General features: G+C 51.3%; 1 protein-coding gene across 1 annotated transcript in view; it reads left to right on the top strand.

Moving 5' to 3' along the window:
• Positions 1-1,176: 1,176 nt before the first annotated feature.
• LOC309357132 (coronin-7-like) overlaps positions 1,177-20,544 on the top strand; it is a 101,074-nt gene continuing 81,706 nt past the window's right edge. The window contains exons 1-7 of the mRNA XM_081889142.1: positions 1,177-1,555; positions 5,486-5,582; positions 7,608-7,682; positions 12,086-12,156; positions 13,120-13,303; positions 16,994-17,070; positions 19,747-19,797. Coding sequence (XP_081745268.1) covers positions 1,364-1,555; positions 5,486-5,582; positions 7,608-7,682; positions 12,086-12,156; positions 13,120-13,303; positions 16,994-17,070; positions 19,747-19,797 — 747 coding nt within the window. The 5' untranslated portion in view covers positions 1,177-1,363. The remainder of the gene's footprint in view (positions 1,556-5,485; positions 5,583-7,607; positions 7,683-12,085; positions 12,157-13,119; positions 13,304-16,993; positions 17,071-19,746; positions 19,798-20,544) is intronic.

Below are 20,544 nucleotides of genomic sequence, written 5' to 3'. Positions count from 1 at the left end.
CTCCTTGTGCCCTCCATCTTTCCCAACATCAGGGTCTTTTCCAGGGAGTCTTCTCTTCTCATGAGTTGGCCAAAGTCTTGGAGCCTCAGCTTCAGGATCTGTCCTTCCAGTGAGCACTCAGGGCTGATTTCCTTCAGAATGGAGAGGTTGGGTCTTCTTGCAGTCCATGGGACTCTCCAGAGTCTCCTCCAGCACCATAATTCAAAAGCATCAATTCTTCGGCGATCAGCCTTCTTTATGGTCCAGCGCTCACTTCCATACATCACTACTGGGAAAACCATGGCTTTAACTGTACGGACCTTTGCTGGCAAGGTGATGTCTCTGCTTTTTAAGATGCTGCATGTGCCACTCTATTCTGCTTGGTCTCCCAGCGGTCACTCCTCCTCTGGTCACTGCTGTGGGTGCAGGACCTGACCACCTGTCTCCAGGCACTGCCATCTTCCATTCTGTGGACATCACCAAGCCAGAGTAGGACGTCGCTGAGGCTTGAGAGAGCACATCTTTCTTTGAGACTCTGTCTTGCCACACATGATGCCCAAAATATTCCCGATGCACCACATGTGGAAAGTGTTGAGGCAGTCGCTGCTGATGGCTGCCAGTGGCCCACAACTCGCTTCCATAAAGAAGGGTGCTCAACATACCAGCCTGGGAGACCACCCTCATGGCTCTCCTCCTATTTGAATGGAGGACTTTCCAGTCCACCCACCTCAGATCCTTAAGAAACTCTTGCTCATGGGTAGGCAAACTAAGGCCCAGGGGCTGGATCCGGCCCAATCGCCTTCTAAATCTGGCCTGCATATGGTCTGGGAATCAGCGTGTTTTTACATGAGTAGATTTTAAAATGCATCTCTGGGTTATTTGTGGGGCATAGGAATTCGTTCATCCCCCCAAAACATATAGTCCGGCCCCCCACAAGTTCTGAGGGACAGTGGGCCGCCCCCCTGCTGAAAAAGCTTGCTGACCTATGCTCTTGCTGCGAGACACCCTGTGTTCCACAGAGGGAGAGAGGTATATAAAATTTAATAAGTAAATAAAATGATGGCTTTAAAATTGAGCGTCAGGTTCTAGGACACAAAGGCGGTGCCTAATCTTTCCGTTCATAAACAAATCCCTTCTCAGCTGTAAAGCTCGCCAGGGCATCCTCTCGCGGGTGGGTTGGCTTCTTTTGCCTCGCCTACCTGGCAAGGTTGTTGTCAGGCTCAAACTGGGGCGCGTGGGAAGGGCGAGAGCCCCGTGTGCTGGCCTGGGCGGCAGGACTTTCTCCCCAAACCTTCCAGGTGGAAGCGCCGCCGTCTCACCTGCGCGGCGCCGCCCCGGGCGAAAGCGCCCCTCCGCCCGGCTCCTCCTTCCTCCTGGGCGCCGGATGGTGCTCAGTCCCCGGAGCAGCGGCAGAGGAGGAGGAGGCGGCGGAGGAGGAGGCGGGGACGGCCGGGCGGGGCTTGGCGGCGATTCGGATCGGAGCCCGGGCGGCGGCGGCGGCGGCGGGAGGCTGAGCATGAATCGCTTCAAGGTGTCGAAGTTCCGCCACGCGGAGGCCCGGGTGGCCCGCAAGGAGGTGGGTGCCGGCGCCCCGACGGGAAGGGCCCCGATCCCCGCCCGGAGAGCAACCCTAGGCGCCCTCCCTGCCCTCCGCCCGCACCTGCCTCCGGGGTCTTGGCTCCGCTGCCCCCGATCTCCCCACCCACCCCCGGGATGCCCTGCTCCCGATTGGCACCCTCTGCCCGGGGGCGCCCCCGGGGACTCCCGCTGCCCACCCGCCGGCGCGCGCCCGGGCACTCCTTCCTTCCCTTGCCCAGGGCGGCGGCGGCGGCAGCAGCAGCAGCAGCAGCGGGGGCGCCCTCGGGGTTAACCCCTTCGGAGCCGCGGCCGCCGAAGAGGTGGGGCGCCTTCGGGGCGTCGGCAGCCGCGCTCTGGGCGTGGGTCACAAGACGCGCCTTGCGGCTTCCGCGGCTTCCGCTCTCCCTTCCCCATCCTGTGCACAGCGCAGCTGCTCTCCGGGCTTGCAGCCGGCTTCCTCCTCGGGGGCCAAGGGGGAAGGTGGCGCCTGCAGAATCGGGGGGCGGGGGGAGGAGCTTGCCTTGGGCTGAAGCCCGCCTCCTTCCCCTCCTATGGAATGATGATCATCATCATAGAATTGTAGAGTTGGGAGGGACCTCCCGGGGTCATCTAGTCCGACCCGTGGCAAAGCAGGAATCTCAGCGGAAGCATCCGTGGCAGAGTCCCATAAATCATGGCATTGTACAGTTGGGGAGTTGTAGTCCAAAAACAGCTGGAGGCCCAAGGTTGGGGAACACTGATCTAGTCCAACTCCTTGCAATGCAGGGGGGGGGGGGCAGAAAACCCCCTCAGGAGCTGCTACTTTGCCTGTGATCTGGGGAGTGCCGCAGCCTTGCGCCCAGTGGCGTAGCGTGGGTTGTCGGCACCTGGGGCAAGGCAAGTAATTTGCACCCTCTAACCCATGGATTCGCGCCCCCTAACCCTAACCCCCAGATGTTGCACCCGGTGCGGCCGGCCTCCCCTGCACCCCCCACACTACGCCACTGCTTGCGCCCTCTCTCATCTGCTTTGGGCAACCCTGGGCAACCCGTTTCCATTTGCCCTCATCCTGAGTGGGGGGGGGGTCTGGATCCTGAGCCTCAGGCCTTGGCTCAGCTAGTCCAGGGGGGTCTCTAAGACAGGCGGTCGTCTTGGGCTTCTTCCTCCGTCCCCTGCTGCTCTTAGACCGGAGCTTAGAGGCTGGAAAAGTGGACGTGAAAAGGCTCAAACAGCTTTGAAATTCTGTGCTTATTTTAATAGGAAGTGGTGTGCCTGCAACAGGGTGCTGAGCCCAGCATCTTCTGCATGCAGAGCAGGTGTCCTCCCACTGGGCTGCGCCCCTCCCTTAAGGGGAAGCATTTTGGGGTGGCCTCCAGGGCACCGCCCACAAACCAGACAGATGTTTGTGATGTGCCCAGGAGGCCCCCAAAATTGTGTCACTTTTTAGTTTGCGCAGAGCAAAGTGGCTGGCTGTGAAGAACACAGGCCTTGGGAGGGAACCCCCTGACAGCCTTGGGGGGGGAGCCTGAGCCCCCTGCCCCCTTCCCTCTGCCCCCTCTTGCGGGTCTGAGCAGCGACCCTTTTCCATGTGCTGCCTCATGCGGTTCGGACTGTGAGCTCTCAGCAGGGCCCCCTGTGTGGTGGCACCACCAATGCAGCATGGATGACTTCTCAGGCCTAAAGGCCAGAATCGGATGAATGCCCTGAAATTTCAATGATTGCAGGAATTATTATTATTAATAGAATAGAATAGAATATTGCAGAACCAGGGAGATGTCAGGCTTTCTGTTGCCTGGGCAACCTCCTCTGCCTGCTGGAAGTGTGAGAACTGCTTTGCTGGTGTGTGTAGCAGAAGTTGCATGAAAGAGCCTATTTTTAAGCGGAATAAAACCAGGCAGCCAACAAGCCTCCCTTTGTGTTGCCGCTGTGCAGTTTTTGAGGGCTGCTGCTGGAGACTGAGCGCCAAAGGGCAGGTGGGCAGAGCTGGGGCATGCGGAGAATTCCCGCGCATAATCTCAGGGTCATTTTTTTAACCCACTTTTTGTCTTGAAGAAGCCAGCCCCCCCCCCGCCTTCTCAAGCAGCTTCCCGCAGGTCTTCCTGGTCCTTTCTTCATAGGAAGGGAGAACTTTGGGAGCTGCAGCTTCTCCCACCACTCAGATCCAGTGAGGGGAGAAGCTGCGTTTGCTACAATTCTTCCACGTCAGAGTTTGAGGCTTTGGAATTTGGCCACAGAAGCTGCGCACACGTCAACCTTGACTTGGTTCCCCTCTGCTCTAGGAACATATAATGTCAGGCTTTAGCCCTCCCTGTTGAGCATCTGCCTGGAGCACCATCCACCAGGGAGCTGCAGGGAGGGATGTGGGTGGAGGAAGAAGAAGTGCTGGGAGCTCCGTTGCCTGGCAGTTTGTCTTCCTCCCGTGCGGTTTGGGGTGGAGGAGACCACAGGCAAAGGGGAGGGAGGGAGGGAGAAGGGAGGGCTACCTTCAGATGTCTTCTAAAAGTCAGATAGGTGTTTATTTCCTTGACATCTGATGGGAGGCTGTTCTACAGAGTGGGTGCCACCACCGAAAATGTCCTCTCCCTGGTTCCCTGTAGCCTCATTTCTCTTAGGGAGGGAACCGCCAGAAGGCCCTCAGAGCTGGACCTCAGTGTCTGGGCAGAACAATGGGGGTGGAGACACTCCTTCAGGTCTACTGGGCCGAGGGCGTTTAGGGCTTTCAAGGTTAGCAGCAACAAGTTGAATTGTGCATGGAAACATACTGGGAGCCAATGCAGGTCTCTCAGGACCAGTGTTCTATGGTCTTGGCGGCCGCTCCCAGTCACCAGTCTAGCTGCCGCATTCTGGATTAGTTGTAGTTTCCGAGTCACCTTCAAAGGTAGCCCCACGGAGAGTGCATGGTAGTAGTCTAAGCAGGAGATAACCAGAGCATGCACCACTCTGGCAAGACACTGTGCAGGCAGGGAGGGTTTCATCCTGCGTACCAGATCGATCTGAGAGACAGCTGCCCTGGACACAGAATTAACCTGCGCCTCCATGGACAGCTGTGAGTCCAGAATGACTCCCAGGCTGCACACCTGGTCCTTCAGGGGCACAGTTACCCCATTCAGGACCAGGGAGTCCTCCACACCTGCTCACCCTCTGTCCCCCCAAAACAGTACTTCTATCTTGTCAGGATTCAACCTCAACCTGTTAGCCCCCATCCATCCTCCAAAAATGGGCCGCACAGTGCACACATGTGTTGGAATGTACACACTGTCTCTCTTCCCAGCTGGGATAAGGACAGAAGGAGTCACGGATTGCGCTAAGCGCATGGGGAGGTGCCTCACTCCGTTGGGCATGTCCTTTCCACTTTTGGGTGCCCGGTAATAGTTGGCAACCCCTTTGCAAAAGCTCACAGTCTTTTCTCTACTTCCCTGTGGGGGGCGGCCCTCTGCTTTGTAATAATAATAATAATAATAATAATAATAATAATAATAATAATAATAATAATATATTTATACCATGCCCATCTGGCTGTGTTTCCCCAGCCACTCTGGGCGGCCCCCAACAGAATATTAAAAACATGATAAAACATCAAACATTAAAAGTTTCCCTATACAGGGTTGCCTTCAGATGTCCTCTAAAAGTCGGATAGTTGTTCATTTCCATGACATCTGATGGGCTCCTTTGGGTCTTTGATTTGGGACGGGCGCAGGACCCCTCTGTGCCCCCTGGGCTTGGGGTGCAGATGCTTCTCCTCCTCTGAGTCTGCAAGAAGATCCCTGCTGCTCTGCAGGAACTAGAGAAAAAGCTGCAGTGTCTCTTTCCCTCTCTCTCTCCCAGCTTTGGTTTGGGGGAGAAGGATGTGGCAAAGCTGCAGGTGGTTCCCTTTCCTTGTTGCGCTGTGGGGCAGGGAACGGTTCTCCCCCTCCCTTCACCTGCGTCTTCTGTCTCTCCTGTGTTGCAGGCTTGGATTGGAGACCTCCGAGCCGGCTTCCCAGCTGCTTCGGCGAACCACATCAAGGCTGGCAGCCGCTGGATCGCCTTCCACACAGACTCGGCAGGTAAGCTGTGGGAGAGGCCGGGCCCTGCCCTGCCCTGCCCTGCAGTGGGTGGCTCTGCTACTCTCCGTGGGGCACACTTGCACGGTGCACTTCGACAGGGCAGAGAGGTTGCGCCAACCTGTGTAGGCATGTGGGAACTGTTGGGAACTGGCACCTGGCAGTAGGGAGAGTCCCAGTTGCACGAAGATGGGAAACTCCTTGGGAGGTCCAGTTGCCAGGGGAAGAGGCAACCCCAGGAGGCTCGTGAAAAGGAGGAAGAAGAGGAGGAGGAAGGGACAGGTGTGCCACCTTGCCATTCCTGCTTCCTGCCGCTGCTGATGGGCTTGGGCCTTCCTTCATGCCCTACCCTCTCCCATAGGTTCCTGCTTGCACCTCCCGGCGTTTCCAGGCCTTAGAAACTCTTGGGAAGAGCAGGGGAGATGCCTGCCCCCTTCACCTGAGGGGCAGGGGTTGGAGAACGCTTGTTCCAAGGGGACTCACCTGGACTGGGCACTGTTGTAAGGCCGGGGTGCAGAACCTCTTTTCTGGGGCACTGAATGAGGCCTTGCTGGCCTCTCATTCTGGAGCTCATGGCACCTGCTGTACCCCCAACCCCCAAGAACACAGCCTTGAATTGAGAAAGTTCCTCTTCCTTGCCTGGGTGCAGCCGGTGTGTAGAAACCTCTGGCTTTCTCTGCAGCCAGAAGTTACACACAGGTCTGATTTGTGCCAGTTGCTTTGCCCAGTGCTTTTTTCCCCTAGGGGTACGCATACCCCTAAACATTTTGCGAATCTAACTTTGGCCTCACTGAGGGGCAGTATTTCAATATGAATAGGAAAATGAGAGTACCCCTAAACATTACTTCCGGGTTTCGCCACTCGCACATGTGCAGACGGTCAAAATGACGTCACACACATGTGCGGAAGCGGCGAATCACGACCCGCACAAACGCAGATGCACAGGCGTGGGTTACGTTTGCTTCAGGATGCGAATGTATCCAGAGGTACCACTGCGAGAAAGAAAATTCAGTGTAAACACAATACATAGCTGATACTGTTGTGTTGACACAGATATAGCCACATGTCTTACCAAGACAGGAGTCTCGCTAAGTTGCCTGTAAGTTGCAATGTGCCAACACAGAGCATGTGTGTGTATTTCTAGAACATCGGGTTGGAGAACTTCCCCATGGGCAGGCCTTGAATCTTCCCGGTTCTGTCCCATACAATGACTTTGTTTCTGGTGACGATGGCTGTTTCCTGCAGGACATTTGTGCAGCTTCTAGCACAGGCTTCCTCAACCTCGGCCCTCCAGATGTTTTTGGCCTACAACTCCCATGATCCCTAGCTAGCAGGACCAGTGGTCAGGGATGATGGGAATTGTAGTCCCAAAACATCTGGAGGGCTGTGGTTGAGGAAGCCTGTTCTAGTATCATGCCAAAGGTTATTAGTGAAACTGAAAAAGAACTAAAAGGTGTTGAATGTTCTCTTTAAATTTGAAGGTTCATTATTGTTCCACATGATGTGTATTTCTTTAAAGGCCAGAGCAAATAACGTGACCTAGTTTTACAGCTGTGAAGCAGTATAGCAGGTGCTGTTAAGTTGTGGTAATTAAGCTGTTGGGTATGGTATATAAAGAGCAGCACCTCGCTGTCTCAGTACCCTGGCAGATGGGTTGGTGGTTGGGTCATGCTTACTGATATTTTGTAAAAGGAGTTTTTGTTTTTGTTATGCAAACCTAGCAAAAGTTATTTTACCGTTCCTTGTAATGTGTGGTCACCCCAGCACTCCTTCTGCAGCGCAACTAATCTGCAAATAGCCAACAAAAGTGAAATTCTGTTTATTGGGGATGTGTTAAAACCCAGTTTACTGTAGTCTTACCCTGCATAGAAAAAACTAGCGATGTTTGTTGCCTCAACGTCTCCCATTAGGACTGGGAGAGTTCCCTGTTTGAGAATCCCACCCCCTTCATGTATTGCACCCATCTGCCCCCCCCCCAATGCATGTATCTGGTCTCCCTGTGACTTGTCTCGTTCCTTCCCCTTCCAGGTGTGCTGGGCCTTGTGCCCTTGGAGAGCCAGAAGAGATCCCAGAGGGTCGTTTCACAGCTGGGCTGCCACTCAGGTGAGCTTGGCACCTGGGCAGGGCTGGAGGCTGCCAAGGTGGGACGATGGAGTGGGGTTGGCGTAGGCGAGGCACCAGCTTCCTTTTCAGAAACTTTGTTAAATTCACGCCACCATTACAAAATGGAAACGTCAAGGTGCCGTCAGAGATTTACAGCAAACGTAAAGAGTTTACCAAACGTTACGCTTGTGATGATAAATATACAGTGGATTTGATTGTATTTCTGTGCTGCTTCCATTTCACATGAATCCCAAAGCGGCTTAATAAATAACAGCAACAAAACAAAACATCACAAGCATAAATCATGTAATATAAATAATGAAACATCGGTGAAACAATTACGATCTGCTATCAGCAAACCAGCAACTAAAAGAACAGGCTCAACGTCACAAATACGGCGTAAGTCATAGAACTGTAGAGTCGTAAGGGACCACAGGGCTCATCTGCAATTATATAGTAAATTCTGCCAGTTTATAAGCACCTGAGATTCATATTTCCTGCCCTGAAATCCCCACCTCCTCCTAGCTCGTGTGTTCCCCTTGTTCTTGGCTTCTCCAATTCCCTCCTTTAAGCCTGGCTGTTGTTTTGAGACAGTTCAGTCCCTGTTAAGCCCCAGTCGAGAGAGGGGCACAAGCAGGGAAGAGGCTCTTGGTCCCTGCCTGCCTGCCTGGGCGCAGGATGAGCCCTGCTCTCCCGAGGCAGCTGGCACGAGTCTCCCGTTGCCGGCTTGCATCTGCTGCAGGCCTGTGGAAACGGAAAATGACGCAGCGACCTACTTTTCCCGGGCAGGCCAGATGCCTCAGCCAGGCGGCCGATTTCTGTGCCAGGTCCACCCCCCCAACACCACTTGCCCTCGAGATGGAGGTGGTTATTATTATTATTATTATTATTATCATTTTATACCCCGCCTTTCCCTCTGACAGTCGGCTTACAGATAAAAATGAGAACAGCTCAAAACATTGGAATAAAATGTTTTTTAAAAATTAAATATTGAGAGAATAAAAATTATGCGTGCATTTCTGGGGTGTGAGCCTGGGCAGTGTGCCTGGAGGTCCTGGGCTGGCCAGACGACAAGGCCCTGCTCCCGGCTGCACTGATGTGGTTGCCAGAAGGAGGTGTAAAGGGCATCATGCAACTGTCTTAGGGACTCCAGATTTGTGTAGGGTTTAATCCTGAGCCTTTTGTTTTCCCAAATATGTGCCACATATGTTTGTTTATCTGTAAATCTCCCTCAGCCAATAAAGTGAGATGAGTGCCGCAACCCCAGAGTCATCAGCGACTGGACCTAATGGTCAGGGGTCCTTTTCTCTTTACCTTTAAATCTATTAAAAGCATGCCAATAATTGCAATAAAAGCAGCACGGCACTAGTCCTTTCGGTAAGAGCAGTCAGTTCCCAAAAGCCTGTTGGAACAAGAAGGCTTTCACCTGCCGGCAGAAGGATAAGGAGGGAGCCAGTCTGGCTTCCCTAGGCAGGGAGTTGCCTGGGAGCAGCCACCGAGAAGGCCCTGTCCTGTATCACTACCAGGCATGCCTGGAAGGGGAGAGGGATGGAGACAAGGGTCTTCCTCAAAGATCTCACAGCCTGGGTTGATTTGTATGATGGAATATGGTCTTTCAAGTCACTTGGACTTAAGCCATGGAGGGTTTTATAGGTCATAAACCAATACAGCCGTACCTTGGTTTTCAAACAGCTTAGTTCTCAAACGTTTTGGCTCCCGAACACCACAACCCTGGAAGTGACTGTTCCGGTTTGGGACTATTTTTGGAAGCTGAACGTCCGGCGGGGCTTCCTGCAGCCAATCAGAAGCCGTGCTTTGGTTTCTGAACGTTTTGGAAGTCGAACTGACTTCCGGAACGGATTCCGCTTGACTTCCAAAGTACGACTGTACTTAGAATTGTGCCTGGAAACAGACTGGTAGCCAGTGCAGCTGTTGCAACAAGGGGGCTGGCTGTTTGTTCCCTATAAGGCAGCTCTGCTGTAGGGATGCCATATTGCATAAAGTAAAAAGCAGGGCACCCCAAAAGTTGTTGACAAAGTCCTGCCTTTTGGAAATTCCCCCCTTTGAAATCCCTATAATGTCTGGGAAAATCCAGGTGTGTGGCAACCCTATCCTATGATAGGGCATCTGAAAAGGTGGGGGGTTTTGTTTGTTTTTTAAATACCTGTGTTTCTGCATGTAGTCCTGAGAGTGTGCCTGCCGCTTCTTGCAGAAGTGGGCCTGAACTGTGCTCTGCAGATGCAAGATTATTATTATTAATAATAATAATAAATTTTATTTATACTCCGCCCTCCCTGGCCAGAGCTGGGCACAGGATGGCTAACACCAGTAAAATTACAGTAAAAACATAATAGGGGGGGAAAAAACCCAATTTAAAATACAGGTTAAAATGCAATTTAAAATGTAGCCTCATTTTAAAAGTAGCCCATAGATCAAAACCATAAGGGGAGGGAAACACAGTGGTACCTCGCAAGACGAATGCCTCGTAAGACAAAAAACTCGCAAGATGAAAGAGTTTTTCATTTTTTGAGTTGCTTCGCAAGATGAATTTCCCTATGGGCTTGCTTCACAAGACGAAAATGTCTTGCAAGTTTGTTTCCTTTTTCTTAAAACCGTTAATACCCAGGGAATCCGTGCTTCGCAAGACGAAAAATACGCAAGACACAAAAACTCGCAGAACGAATTAATTTCGTCTTGCGAGGCACCACTGCATAAGGGTCAGGCTGAGTCCAAACCAAAGGCCAGGCGGAACAGTTCTGTCTTGCAGGCCCTGCGGAAAGATGTCAAGTCCCGCAGAGCTCTGGTCTCTTGGGACAGAGCGTTCCACCAATTCGGGGCCAGTGCTGAAAAGGCCCTGGCCCTAGTTGAGACCAATCTAACCACCTTGTGACTTGGGACCTCCAAAGTGTTGTCATTTGTGGACCGTAAGGTCCTCCGTGGGGCATACCAGGAGAGGCGGTCCTGTAGGTACGAGGGTCCTAGGCTGGGTCTTACTGCCTCCCCCTGCAAAATAATGTGCCCTCCTTGGGAGGGATAAAGAGGCTTGCATACAGTTCCTCTTCCTAAATTTCTCCTTCCGCTCTGGCATAAAACGTTGACCTGCAAACAGGGAGCTTTTGCCCTCAATGCCTAGAAGCCTCTAGAGAGGGAACGTTCCCACCCACCCCCACCATTTATCTGCTGGGCATAAACCCTCCCACCTCACGTGGCTCTGTCCTGCGTGCCAGTGTGGTTTAGTGGTTAGAGTGTCGGACTTGGGTTCGAATCCCTGTTCAGCCACGAAGCGCAGCTGGGCGACCTTTGACCAGTCGCTGCCTCTCAGCCTAACCTACCTGGCAGGGTTGGGATAAAATGAGGAGGGAGAGATCCGTGTGTGCCGCCTTGAGCTCCTTGGAGAAAGAGGCGGGAGGTGCATTCTCTAATTAAATGAATGCTGTGTGGCATGCAGTCTTGAACCTTGTTGTTGCAGGCTGCTTTCTTCAATCGACCATTTCAGCCGGGATATTTAGGGCCACTTTTAATGGTTCAGAACATCGGCAGCTGCCGGAGAACCCACAGGCCCATCCGTTACACAGGCTTTATAGAGAGGCATCCCCTCTCCTCAGCTTTGCACCTCCGTAGAAATTAAGTGATGTTCTCAGAGGCAAAGCAGGCCTCTGTTATCAGAGCTGTCTCAGCAAGGGCAGAAGGTCTACTTTCTATCCGTGTGGCTCAAGGCTGAATTCTTCCCGTGCAAACGTCCTTGGCGCACTCTTAATGCATTCGGAGGAAGCAGATTCTCCTAACAATGTCCTCTCAAACTCTTTTCACATCTCTTCTTCATCTGTAGGGATCGCAGTGTGTATGCGTCAATATGTTGACCAGTGTCTTAAAAGAAACACGATTTTAAACAGTTTCCCTGGCCTGATTTATCTCCCTTGTCTCCCACTTGTAATAAAGTTTTGCTAAAATGGCATTCTGCAGGATGAACTATGTGTGGACAATATATCAATATATATATATCAATCTCTCTCTCTCTCTCTCTCTCTCTCTCTCTCTCTCTCTCTCTCTCTCTCTATATATATATATATTGTTGTAAGTATTTATTTATTTATTAATTATTGAATTTATATACCACCTTATACCCGGGGGTCTCAGTGCAGTTCACAGAATAAAATCAAATTATAAAACCACAAAATACATAATAAAAATAAAAACAGCAACCCAATAGCCCCCTCTCCAAATACATTTTGTTGTGTGTTGTTACTTGATGTATTACATTCATCAACCTTTGCAAGGTTGCTGACCAACATCTGTAGTACTGAAGACCTTTTTCTTATTCTGTACCTAGATACTATTTTGAAAATAGTTAACAATATGCAAAGAAGAAACATGATCTCTCTCTCTCTCTCTCTCTTGCCCAGATGTGGTGACAGATTTTGACTTCTCTCCCTTTGATGAGCAGCTCTTGGCCACATGTTCGGCCGATGAAGTGGTGAGTGCTCAGTGAAGGGGTCCTCCTTTGGCAGACCCCCCCCAAGACCCTGGGAGGTCGCAGAGCAGATCCTGCCAGACTCCATCTGTGAGTGGGGGGCTGAGAGAGGAAATAGCCCCCAAGACCTTTGCCCCATTGCTGCTGCTTCTGGAGAGGGCTGTGGGCCTGGAGGGGGGGCTCACTTGGGGGCAAGTCTGGATTAAGGGGTTGGGCACCTTGACAATTCCCACAGTAGGGCCCCCCCTCCCCTTCCCCAGAAAAGGAATGCATGGAGTCAGGTGCCAGTAAAAACATATTGAGGTGGTAGTATTACCGTTTTATTAGATATAGAGTTCCCTGGGACATACAATTGACTGTTAAACCACTCTGGGAATTGTAGCGCCATGATGGGAGCCTCCTAACAACACCCAGAAGCCATAACAAACTAAAGTTCCCAGGATTCAAGTCAGGGCCGGATTTAGGTTTGATGCGGCCCTAAGCTGCTGAAAGTAAAGGGCCCTTTTTATGTCCAGCTGTCCTTTGTCAACAACAAATTGCCATTGTTTTTTGTGTGTTGAATATATGCTAGATGGTAATTCACAGGAGCCTACACAACACAAAACACTGTTGCTGTATGTAGGTTTTATTTTATTTCTTTTTTATCTTATATTTTGGAAATGTACATCCAGTTTTCCTTTTCCTTTAAATTCTTTTGAGGCCCCCCAAGAGAGTGGGGCCCGAAGCTATAGCTTGTTTAGCTTATACGTAAATCCGGCACTGATTCAAGCCATGACCGTTTAGAGGAGTATTAATACCACTTTATAAGCGAAGATGGGGCATTTGTTTTCTCCATCTCTTGACTGGAGGGGTCTGCTTGGCTTTGCTGTGGTTCCCCCACTTTGCTGTCCCCCCCACTTGTGGGTCGGGGTTCATCTTCTCCCAGGGTGATGGACAGACCTTTGCTCTCGGCCTCTTTCTCTGCAGGTGAAGGTGTGGCGTCTCCTGGACTCCGGCCAGGACCTCTCGTCTTCCCCCCACATTGCCCTGGGGCCGGAGGGCCGGCCGGTGGATGTGGTCCTCTTCCACCCCACAGCAGACAGCATCCTGGCCAGTGGGGCCCAGAAGGCAGTGAAGGTTTGGGATGTGGGGCATCAGCAGACCCTTGCAGGTGAGCTTCGTGGTGGGGGGTGTTTCAGGTTGCGGGTGTTATAAGAAAAAACTGCTCCTTTTCCCCTTATGGGGTACCCAGGAGCCTGTATGGAGTCCTTATGTAGGTTCCCTCCATGGACAGCTGTGAGTCCAAAATGACTCCCAGGCTGTGCACCTGGTCCTTCAGAGGCATGGTTGCCCCATTCAGGACCAGGGAGTCCTCCACACCTGCCCGTCCCCTGTCCCCCCAAAACAGTACCGTATTTTCCGCTCTATAGGACGCACCTGACCATAGGACGCACCTTGTTTTAGAGGGGGAGAACAAGAAAAAAGAATCCCCCCTCTCTGCTCAGCACCCCTTCAGCGAAGCGGCAGGAGAAACGGAGCCCCTTCCATTTCTCCTCCCGCTTGGCTGAAGGGGCGCTGCGCAGCTCTCCCTCTCTGCTGAAGCCAGGAGAGTCTTGCTCTCCTGGCTTCAGCAAAAGGAACCCGAAGCCTCCGGAGCACGGTGGGAGCGCTCCCACTGCGCTTCAGAGGCTTTGCGTTGCTATCATTGAAGCTATGGAGCCTGCATTCGCTCCATAAGATGCACACACGTTTCCCCTTAGTTTTTGGAGGGGAAAATGTGTCTTATAGAGCGAAAAATACAGTACCTTTGCCTTGTCAGGAGTCAACCTCAATTTGTTAGCTGCCATCCATCCTCCAGCTGCCTCCAGGCACTCACACAGGACCTTCACTGGTTCTGATTTGAAAGATACTTAGTTCCTGAATCTCTTGCACATATTGATAACTTTGCTCAGCTTAACAGATACCTGCCAGACTCTATTTGCAGAGAGGTGCAAGCCCCTACAGTCCAAAGACCATTGGAAAGCTTTTCCCATTTCCTTCCTCCTTGCAGAGAAATATTTGAGGTCAATTTGGGAGAGTCAAAATGGCTTCAGGATTGTTCTCCTGTACTATTTCAGAAATGTGGTTTATATTCTGACGTATGTGTTTGCTTTTTACATTTATGAACATTATATATATATAATATATAAAACAGCCTTTTGCACCAACCAAAAAATAGCCAATATCCTCAGAAACCCCAAGGATAAAATCCAGTTGGAAAACCAAGGGGTCTATGAAATACCCTGCAAAGTCTGCCCAGCCACGTACATTGGACAAACAAACAGACGAATAAATGCACGTATCGCAGAACACAAGAATGCCGTCAAAAAAGAAGAAAAAAACTTCCTCTCTTTTCCAACACATGAAAGAAACAGGACACGAAATTAATTTTGCAGATTCCAAATTGCTCTTTAACATGGAACATCACCACAAGAGAATAATCATGGAAGCCATCGAGATAGAGAAACACCCTCACAACATGAACAAGCGTGACGACACATCCCGCTTGCCAGACATCTGGAAATTAGCCCTCCCCACAAAAACTGACACCAGATCCAGAGGCACACAGAACGCCATCACCAATCAACCACACCAGACCCAAACCCAGACCCTCTCCACAGATAAATTACAGACACCATCCAGTAGCCAAACCATGGAGGCACCTCCGGATGCTGCACCCCCCTGCAATCCCTACACAGATCTGGCTGACACAAGCCACAAAACCACAGCTCGCCCCTATACACGAAGCCAAGCCAGAGCAAAACTAAGTGCAGTACAGCCATCTTCTCAGAAAAACTCTTCACAAAGTTCAAGAGGTCAAGACACAAAGACTTTAGCAACTAATCCACACCTAATGACCCACCTAAGTGGTACTCAGGATATCACTCAAGAAATCACTCAGGATATCCCTCAAGTAATTAAGGAACAAAAGAAGAAAAGGCACACTAGCCTGGGAACTTCCTCTCTGCCCAGAACATTGGAGGCTATACACCACACCCCCTCAACAGTATTTATAGGAACTCAAACACTGAGATCCTGCTCTGTTCCAGTAACAAGAAGCCGAAAACACCAGCCTGAAGATGACGAGTGAGACCTCGTCGAAACGTCGCCTAGACACCCCAACTTTTACACGGGAAGACACCCGAGGACACCAAAACCTGCATTCCTGTACCCGTGAAAATCTACGAAAGCATATATATATATACATACACCTACATACCTTAGAATTCCTATAATGGGACTGGGAAGGGCAGGAGGGCAAATGGCCCGAGTTCCCCCCTCTGCCCGGGATGGCTTGCCTCCATCAGCTGCTTTGCGCCAACTTGGGCTGTTTGCCCCTCTAGCCCAAAACTGCCCACCCAAGCCGGTGGCTCTCTGGGGTTGCCTCAGGCTGCCTTTCGCACCCGCCCCCACTGGTCTCTTTCAGCTGAAGAGGGGCACTCTGCGCTTCCCAACAAGTCTTCTGCTAAATATTCTGTATTTATTCCCAATATTCTATCTGGGATTGTGGGGGGTTGGGCCTGATGACCTCTGGAGGTCCCTTCCAACTCTGCTTGGAAGCAGAATAAAGGTAAAGGGAGCTACAGGTGCATTGTGGCAGGCTAGCTGAGCACTGCCCTTTGCTCCCCTGGCAAAAGGGGGTGGTGTGGGGCGTCACAGGGAGCTCTGGGGTGGGGTTAAAAGCCCCTTGTGTCCCCCCTCCCCCTCTGTTTCTCTGAGCAAACAGATGTTGGTGGAAGAGGTCAAGGATGAGCCTTTCCCAACGGTTGCCTTCCAGCTGTTTGGAAGTACACCTCCCATCAGCCTCAGCAAGCCCTGGTTGGGGCTGCTGGGAGTTGTAGTTCCTAAACAGCTGGCAGGCACCAGATCTGCATTTCCGATGAGTTGCTGGGAAGAAGGGCAGGCGGTGTTTGTCGCCCCCCCAGGCCAGGAATGTTGTGTGAACAGGAAACGGGAACCTCAAGGAGGCCCTGTTGCCTAGCAACCGGCCACAAGGTCTGCAAGCTCCAAGGGGAGGCAGCCCGACTCTGGGATGGAATTACTGTTCCCGAGTAGCAATTCCTCCTTCTCAGCACAATGCAAAGCCTTGTCCTCCTCTCCTTGCAGCCGGGGAGCCAGATGAGTTCCTTCAGGACAGAAAAGGATCCCACAGGAGGAGATGGCCTCTGACCGGATTATTATTATTATTATTATTATTATTATTATTATTATTATTATTATTATTTATACCCCGCCCATCTGGCTGAGTTTCCCCCAATCGAGTGGTAAAAACGATACAGCACTAAATATTAAAAACTTCCCTAAACAGGGCTGCCTTCAGGTGTCTTTTAAAGTTAAGATAGCTGCTTATTTCCTTCACATCTGAAGGGAGGGCGTTCCACAGGGCGGGCGCCACTACTGAGAAGGCCCTTTGTCTGACTAACTGAAACATGCTAATAATAATAATAATAATTAATAATAATTTTTATTAAAACAATTCTTTATTGCAAAATAGCATTTTATGCTGTTTTTTGTTGCATCAATTAAGTGTTTTAAATTTGTTGTTAGCCACCCTGAGCCTGGTTTTCTGAACCGGGAAGGGCGGGGTATTAAAAAAAAGTATTATTATTTATTATTACTCCAGAGGAAGCTGACAGCAGCGAAGGCAGATGTCGGGGAGGGCAGTGATCTTCCTCAGCCTCCTGGAAGCATCATCTGCAGGTGTCGGTCGCATTACACTTTGCTGCCCTGTTATTCTGCCCGCTCTCAGGCCGGGCGATCAGGTTGCTCCATGAGTGTCGCCTGCCAGGAACTTTATCTCATCTCTTATCTGTCCCTGCAGAGCTGGAGCCTCACGATGACCAGGTCCAGAGTTTGGCTTGGAAACCCGATGGCTGTCTGCTGGGCACGTCCTGCAAGGTGCGTAGTAGACCAGGTGCTGGGGCTCAAGGGGCCGGTGTGTGTGAAGCTGCCCTTCAGGTCAGCAGGTGGTGGTCAAGTGATCCTCCTTGGGCTCCAGCCGCTGCGCCATGACCCACTTTGCTCCTGCTGCGATGCCAGCCATGTTGCTGCTGCTTCTGTGGCCGGAAGGAGCAGCTGGAAGAAATAAGTGGAGCCACAAAAGGGACTCTGCTGCATCCACAGATCTCTGGGGTGTTCTGCCCCCTCTTTGCTCCTGCCCTATAGAGTGTGGCACAGTGGGAGAGCCCACTCAGCCATGCAGCTCCCTGGGTGTAAATGTAAAGGGACCCCTGACCATTAGGTCCAGTCGTGGCCGACTCTGGGGTTGCAGCACTCATCTCGCTTTGTTAGCCAAGGGAGCCGGCGTACAGCTTCCGGGTCATGTGGCCAGCATGACTAAGCCGCTCCTGGCGAACCAGAGCAGTGCATGGAAATGCCGTTTACCTTCCCGCCGGAGTGGTACCTATTTATCTACTTGCACTTTGATGTGCTTTCGAACTGCTAGGTTGGCAGGAGCAGGGACTGAGCAACGGGATCTCACCCCGTCGCGGGGATTCGAACCACCGACCTTCTGATCAGCAAGTCCTAGGCTCTGTGGTTTAGCCCACAGCACCACCCGCATGCCACCAGTGGTTTAACCCACAGTGCCACCCACAGCGCCACCAGTGGGAGAGCCCACTCAGCCATGCAGCTCCCTGGGTGACTCTGGGCCAAATCACCGTCTCTCAGCTGAGCCTACCTCACAGGGCTGTTGTGAGGATGACCCGGGGAGGGCTATAAATTTAGTAAATAAACAAGTAGCATCATGTCACTTTAGGCAACCACGGCTCCCCCCCCCCAAGAATCCTGGGAACTCTAGTTTTTTAAAGGATCTGAGAGTTGTTAGGAAACTCCTGTTCCTCTCACAGAGCTACAGTTCCCAGAGTTGCGTGGGAAGAGAGATTGGTTGTTAAATCCATCTGAGAATCATAGGTCTGCGAGGGGAACAGGGGTCTCCTAACAACTATCATCACCCTTTGAAGACTACTGTTCCCAGAATTCTTAGGGGGAAGCCAGAACTGCTTAAGGTGATACCGCTTTAAATGGCCTACACCACAAGTGACCACTGGGTGGCACAACACACTCACATAATGCGCCTCCCAAGGACTCATGCTTGGTGCAAAAAGGCGCATTGAAAAGCCTGTGGCTGCAATCTGGCCTCTGGCTTCTCTCAGCTTGGAAACAAAACGAAGAGCCCCTCCTCAAATGTCTTTATTTCATAAAATCTATGCGGCGCTTGATTGTAAAACAAAACAAACCCAAAGCGGTTTGCAAAGAGATGAAATGATGAAATCGAGAAAAATCCGCAGCTGTACTTTAGAACATACGAAAAGTTAAAAAGACGAAAGCGGATTAAAATTCGCCTCAACTTTCTGAGCATCCAGCATTGCAGAGGGTGGGGCTGTTCCGTGATCTGGGTCGGCTTGCAGACCCTCCTGTTTTCAGCAGGCACCGAAAAGAGTACAGTGAAGGCCTGGGCTTGGTATCGATAGGCAGGGAGTTCCAAAGTGTAGGTGCTGCCACATGGAACGACTCGGTTCTTACAAAGGTGGCACCTGTAGCGGACCCATGCCCATTCCACCACCTGGAGGAGACGCATGTGGAGTAAGGGAATATTGTAGATAAACTGGTCCCAAGTTGTTAAAGGCTTTATCTACTAATAGTAACCTGCATGAACCACTGCAGCAAGTGTTGTGGTATCTGCTAGCATAGAAACCATTGCCTAGGAAGCTCTGCAACCTTTTCCAGGTGTGTTTAGGAATGCCTAACCAGAATCAATCTTGCAGGTGAGCAAAGGGACCATGTGTAGTTTCACTTAAGGTTCTGGTTATTCTGGCTTTTTGGGGGTTTTGCCTCTGTAGACCGGCAAGCATCGAGGGCTGGGCACTGAAGCAAACCAGAATTAAGCCAGAGAATGTGTTTCAGAGCATTCATGCAAGCAGAGATTCCTAAGTCAGCTTCAAACTATGGTTTCACATTCTGGTCTGCTGGTAGTCAGCTGACCAGAGTTGATTAGGGTTGCCATATTCCTGACACCTGCAAAATTTTTTGGAAACAAACCCGAATTGTCCAGCTTTTTAGGAGAAACCTAACCCCCCAAAAGTGATTTTAAGCTTTTTGAGCTGTTTCTGCTGCTTTTTCCATCACATTGCCATACATCCAGGTTTTCCCTGACATTTTGTCAATTCAACAAAATCCCCCCATGCCATTTTTGCACCCCAAACCAGGTCATGTCAGGAATTTTCCTAACGTATGGCAAGCCTATAGCTGGTGGCCGTTGTGTGTTTGGACAAACAAACCAGAGTTTGTTGAGCTTAACAAACCATGGCTTAGCAAAGTGTGCGAACCAGGCTACTGTTGATTATACCTTTTATTTATGCTTTGGCTGGTACTCCCTGTACCAGGTCGGGGTGCCAGGAGGTCACTGGATCATGGCTAAGTTCTGCCTTCCTCTCCATGCTCTCTTGCAAGGATACTGTGGACGCTTAAGCATTATAGTTCTACATATAGCGCCTGAGTAAATTGAAAATGGGCTGCTGCGTTTGTGGCAAACACCAAGTCCCTCATGACCTCCCTTTCTTTCTCTGTCCTCAGGATAAAAAGCTGCGGATCTTTGACCCACGTGCCAAACCTACGGCTTGCCAGGTATCTGGGCCTCTTTGGTTTGGGGGCAGGGTGGGGTTGGGGAGAGGGCACTGCCAAGGCTAGGTTTTGCAGAGACACCCTGTCTAAAGCTGGTTGCTCTTCCTCCAGAGCAACTTCCTTGGGTGCCAGGACCCCAGGATTCCTGCCCCTCTTAACAGCTCACAGTGTCAACTTGAGAAAATGCCAGGCGGCTGGTCTGTTATCTGGCGTTGGGCTAGTGAGAGCCACAGTGGCGGTGTGGCTAGCCCAGCCTTGGCCAACCAGGTGCCCTCCAGATATTTTGGACCCCAGCTCCATCGGCATTGTATCATGTGTGGAGGCACCCGCACTGAGCCCTCAAATGCCCCTTATTGCTTTGACAAAGCTCCGGGAGGGGAGTCCTTGATGCCCCGCAAACTGTGGAACTCACTACACAAATTCATGGATCCTCTCTTTCCATTGGAGGGGCCCTAATTTCACAGGCGTGGGACCTGGCAAGGCTGGTGCCAGGCCAGCCACGGGAAGGGCTGGTGTTCCTTGTGGCTGCCAGCCTGGGCAGGTTCCTCAGAGTCAAGTGGCAAAACATTTCCTCTCCTGTACCATGTCCACCTCCAGTTGGAGGGGCCGGAGTCCATGTCTGGATGCCCACGTCGAAAACAAAACACATTTAATTGTTTTAGTTCATGCAGGAAAGCAGCGTCTTAGCAAGAGGGGCTTGGCCTGTGCCCTGCCCTGCTGTTCTTCTGCACTCAGCAAACTTTTCTTTTC

The sequence above is a fragment of the Podarcis melisellensis genome, assembly GCF_964234715.1.
Source record: "Podarcis melisellensis genome assembly, chromosome: 14".
NCBI classification, from domain to species: Eukaryota; Metazoa; Chordata; class Lepidosauria; order Squamata; family Lacertidae; genus Podarcis; species Podarcis melisellensis.
This window is presented reverse-complemented; position numbering and strand designations above follow the sequence as displayed.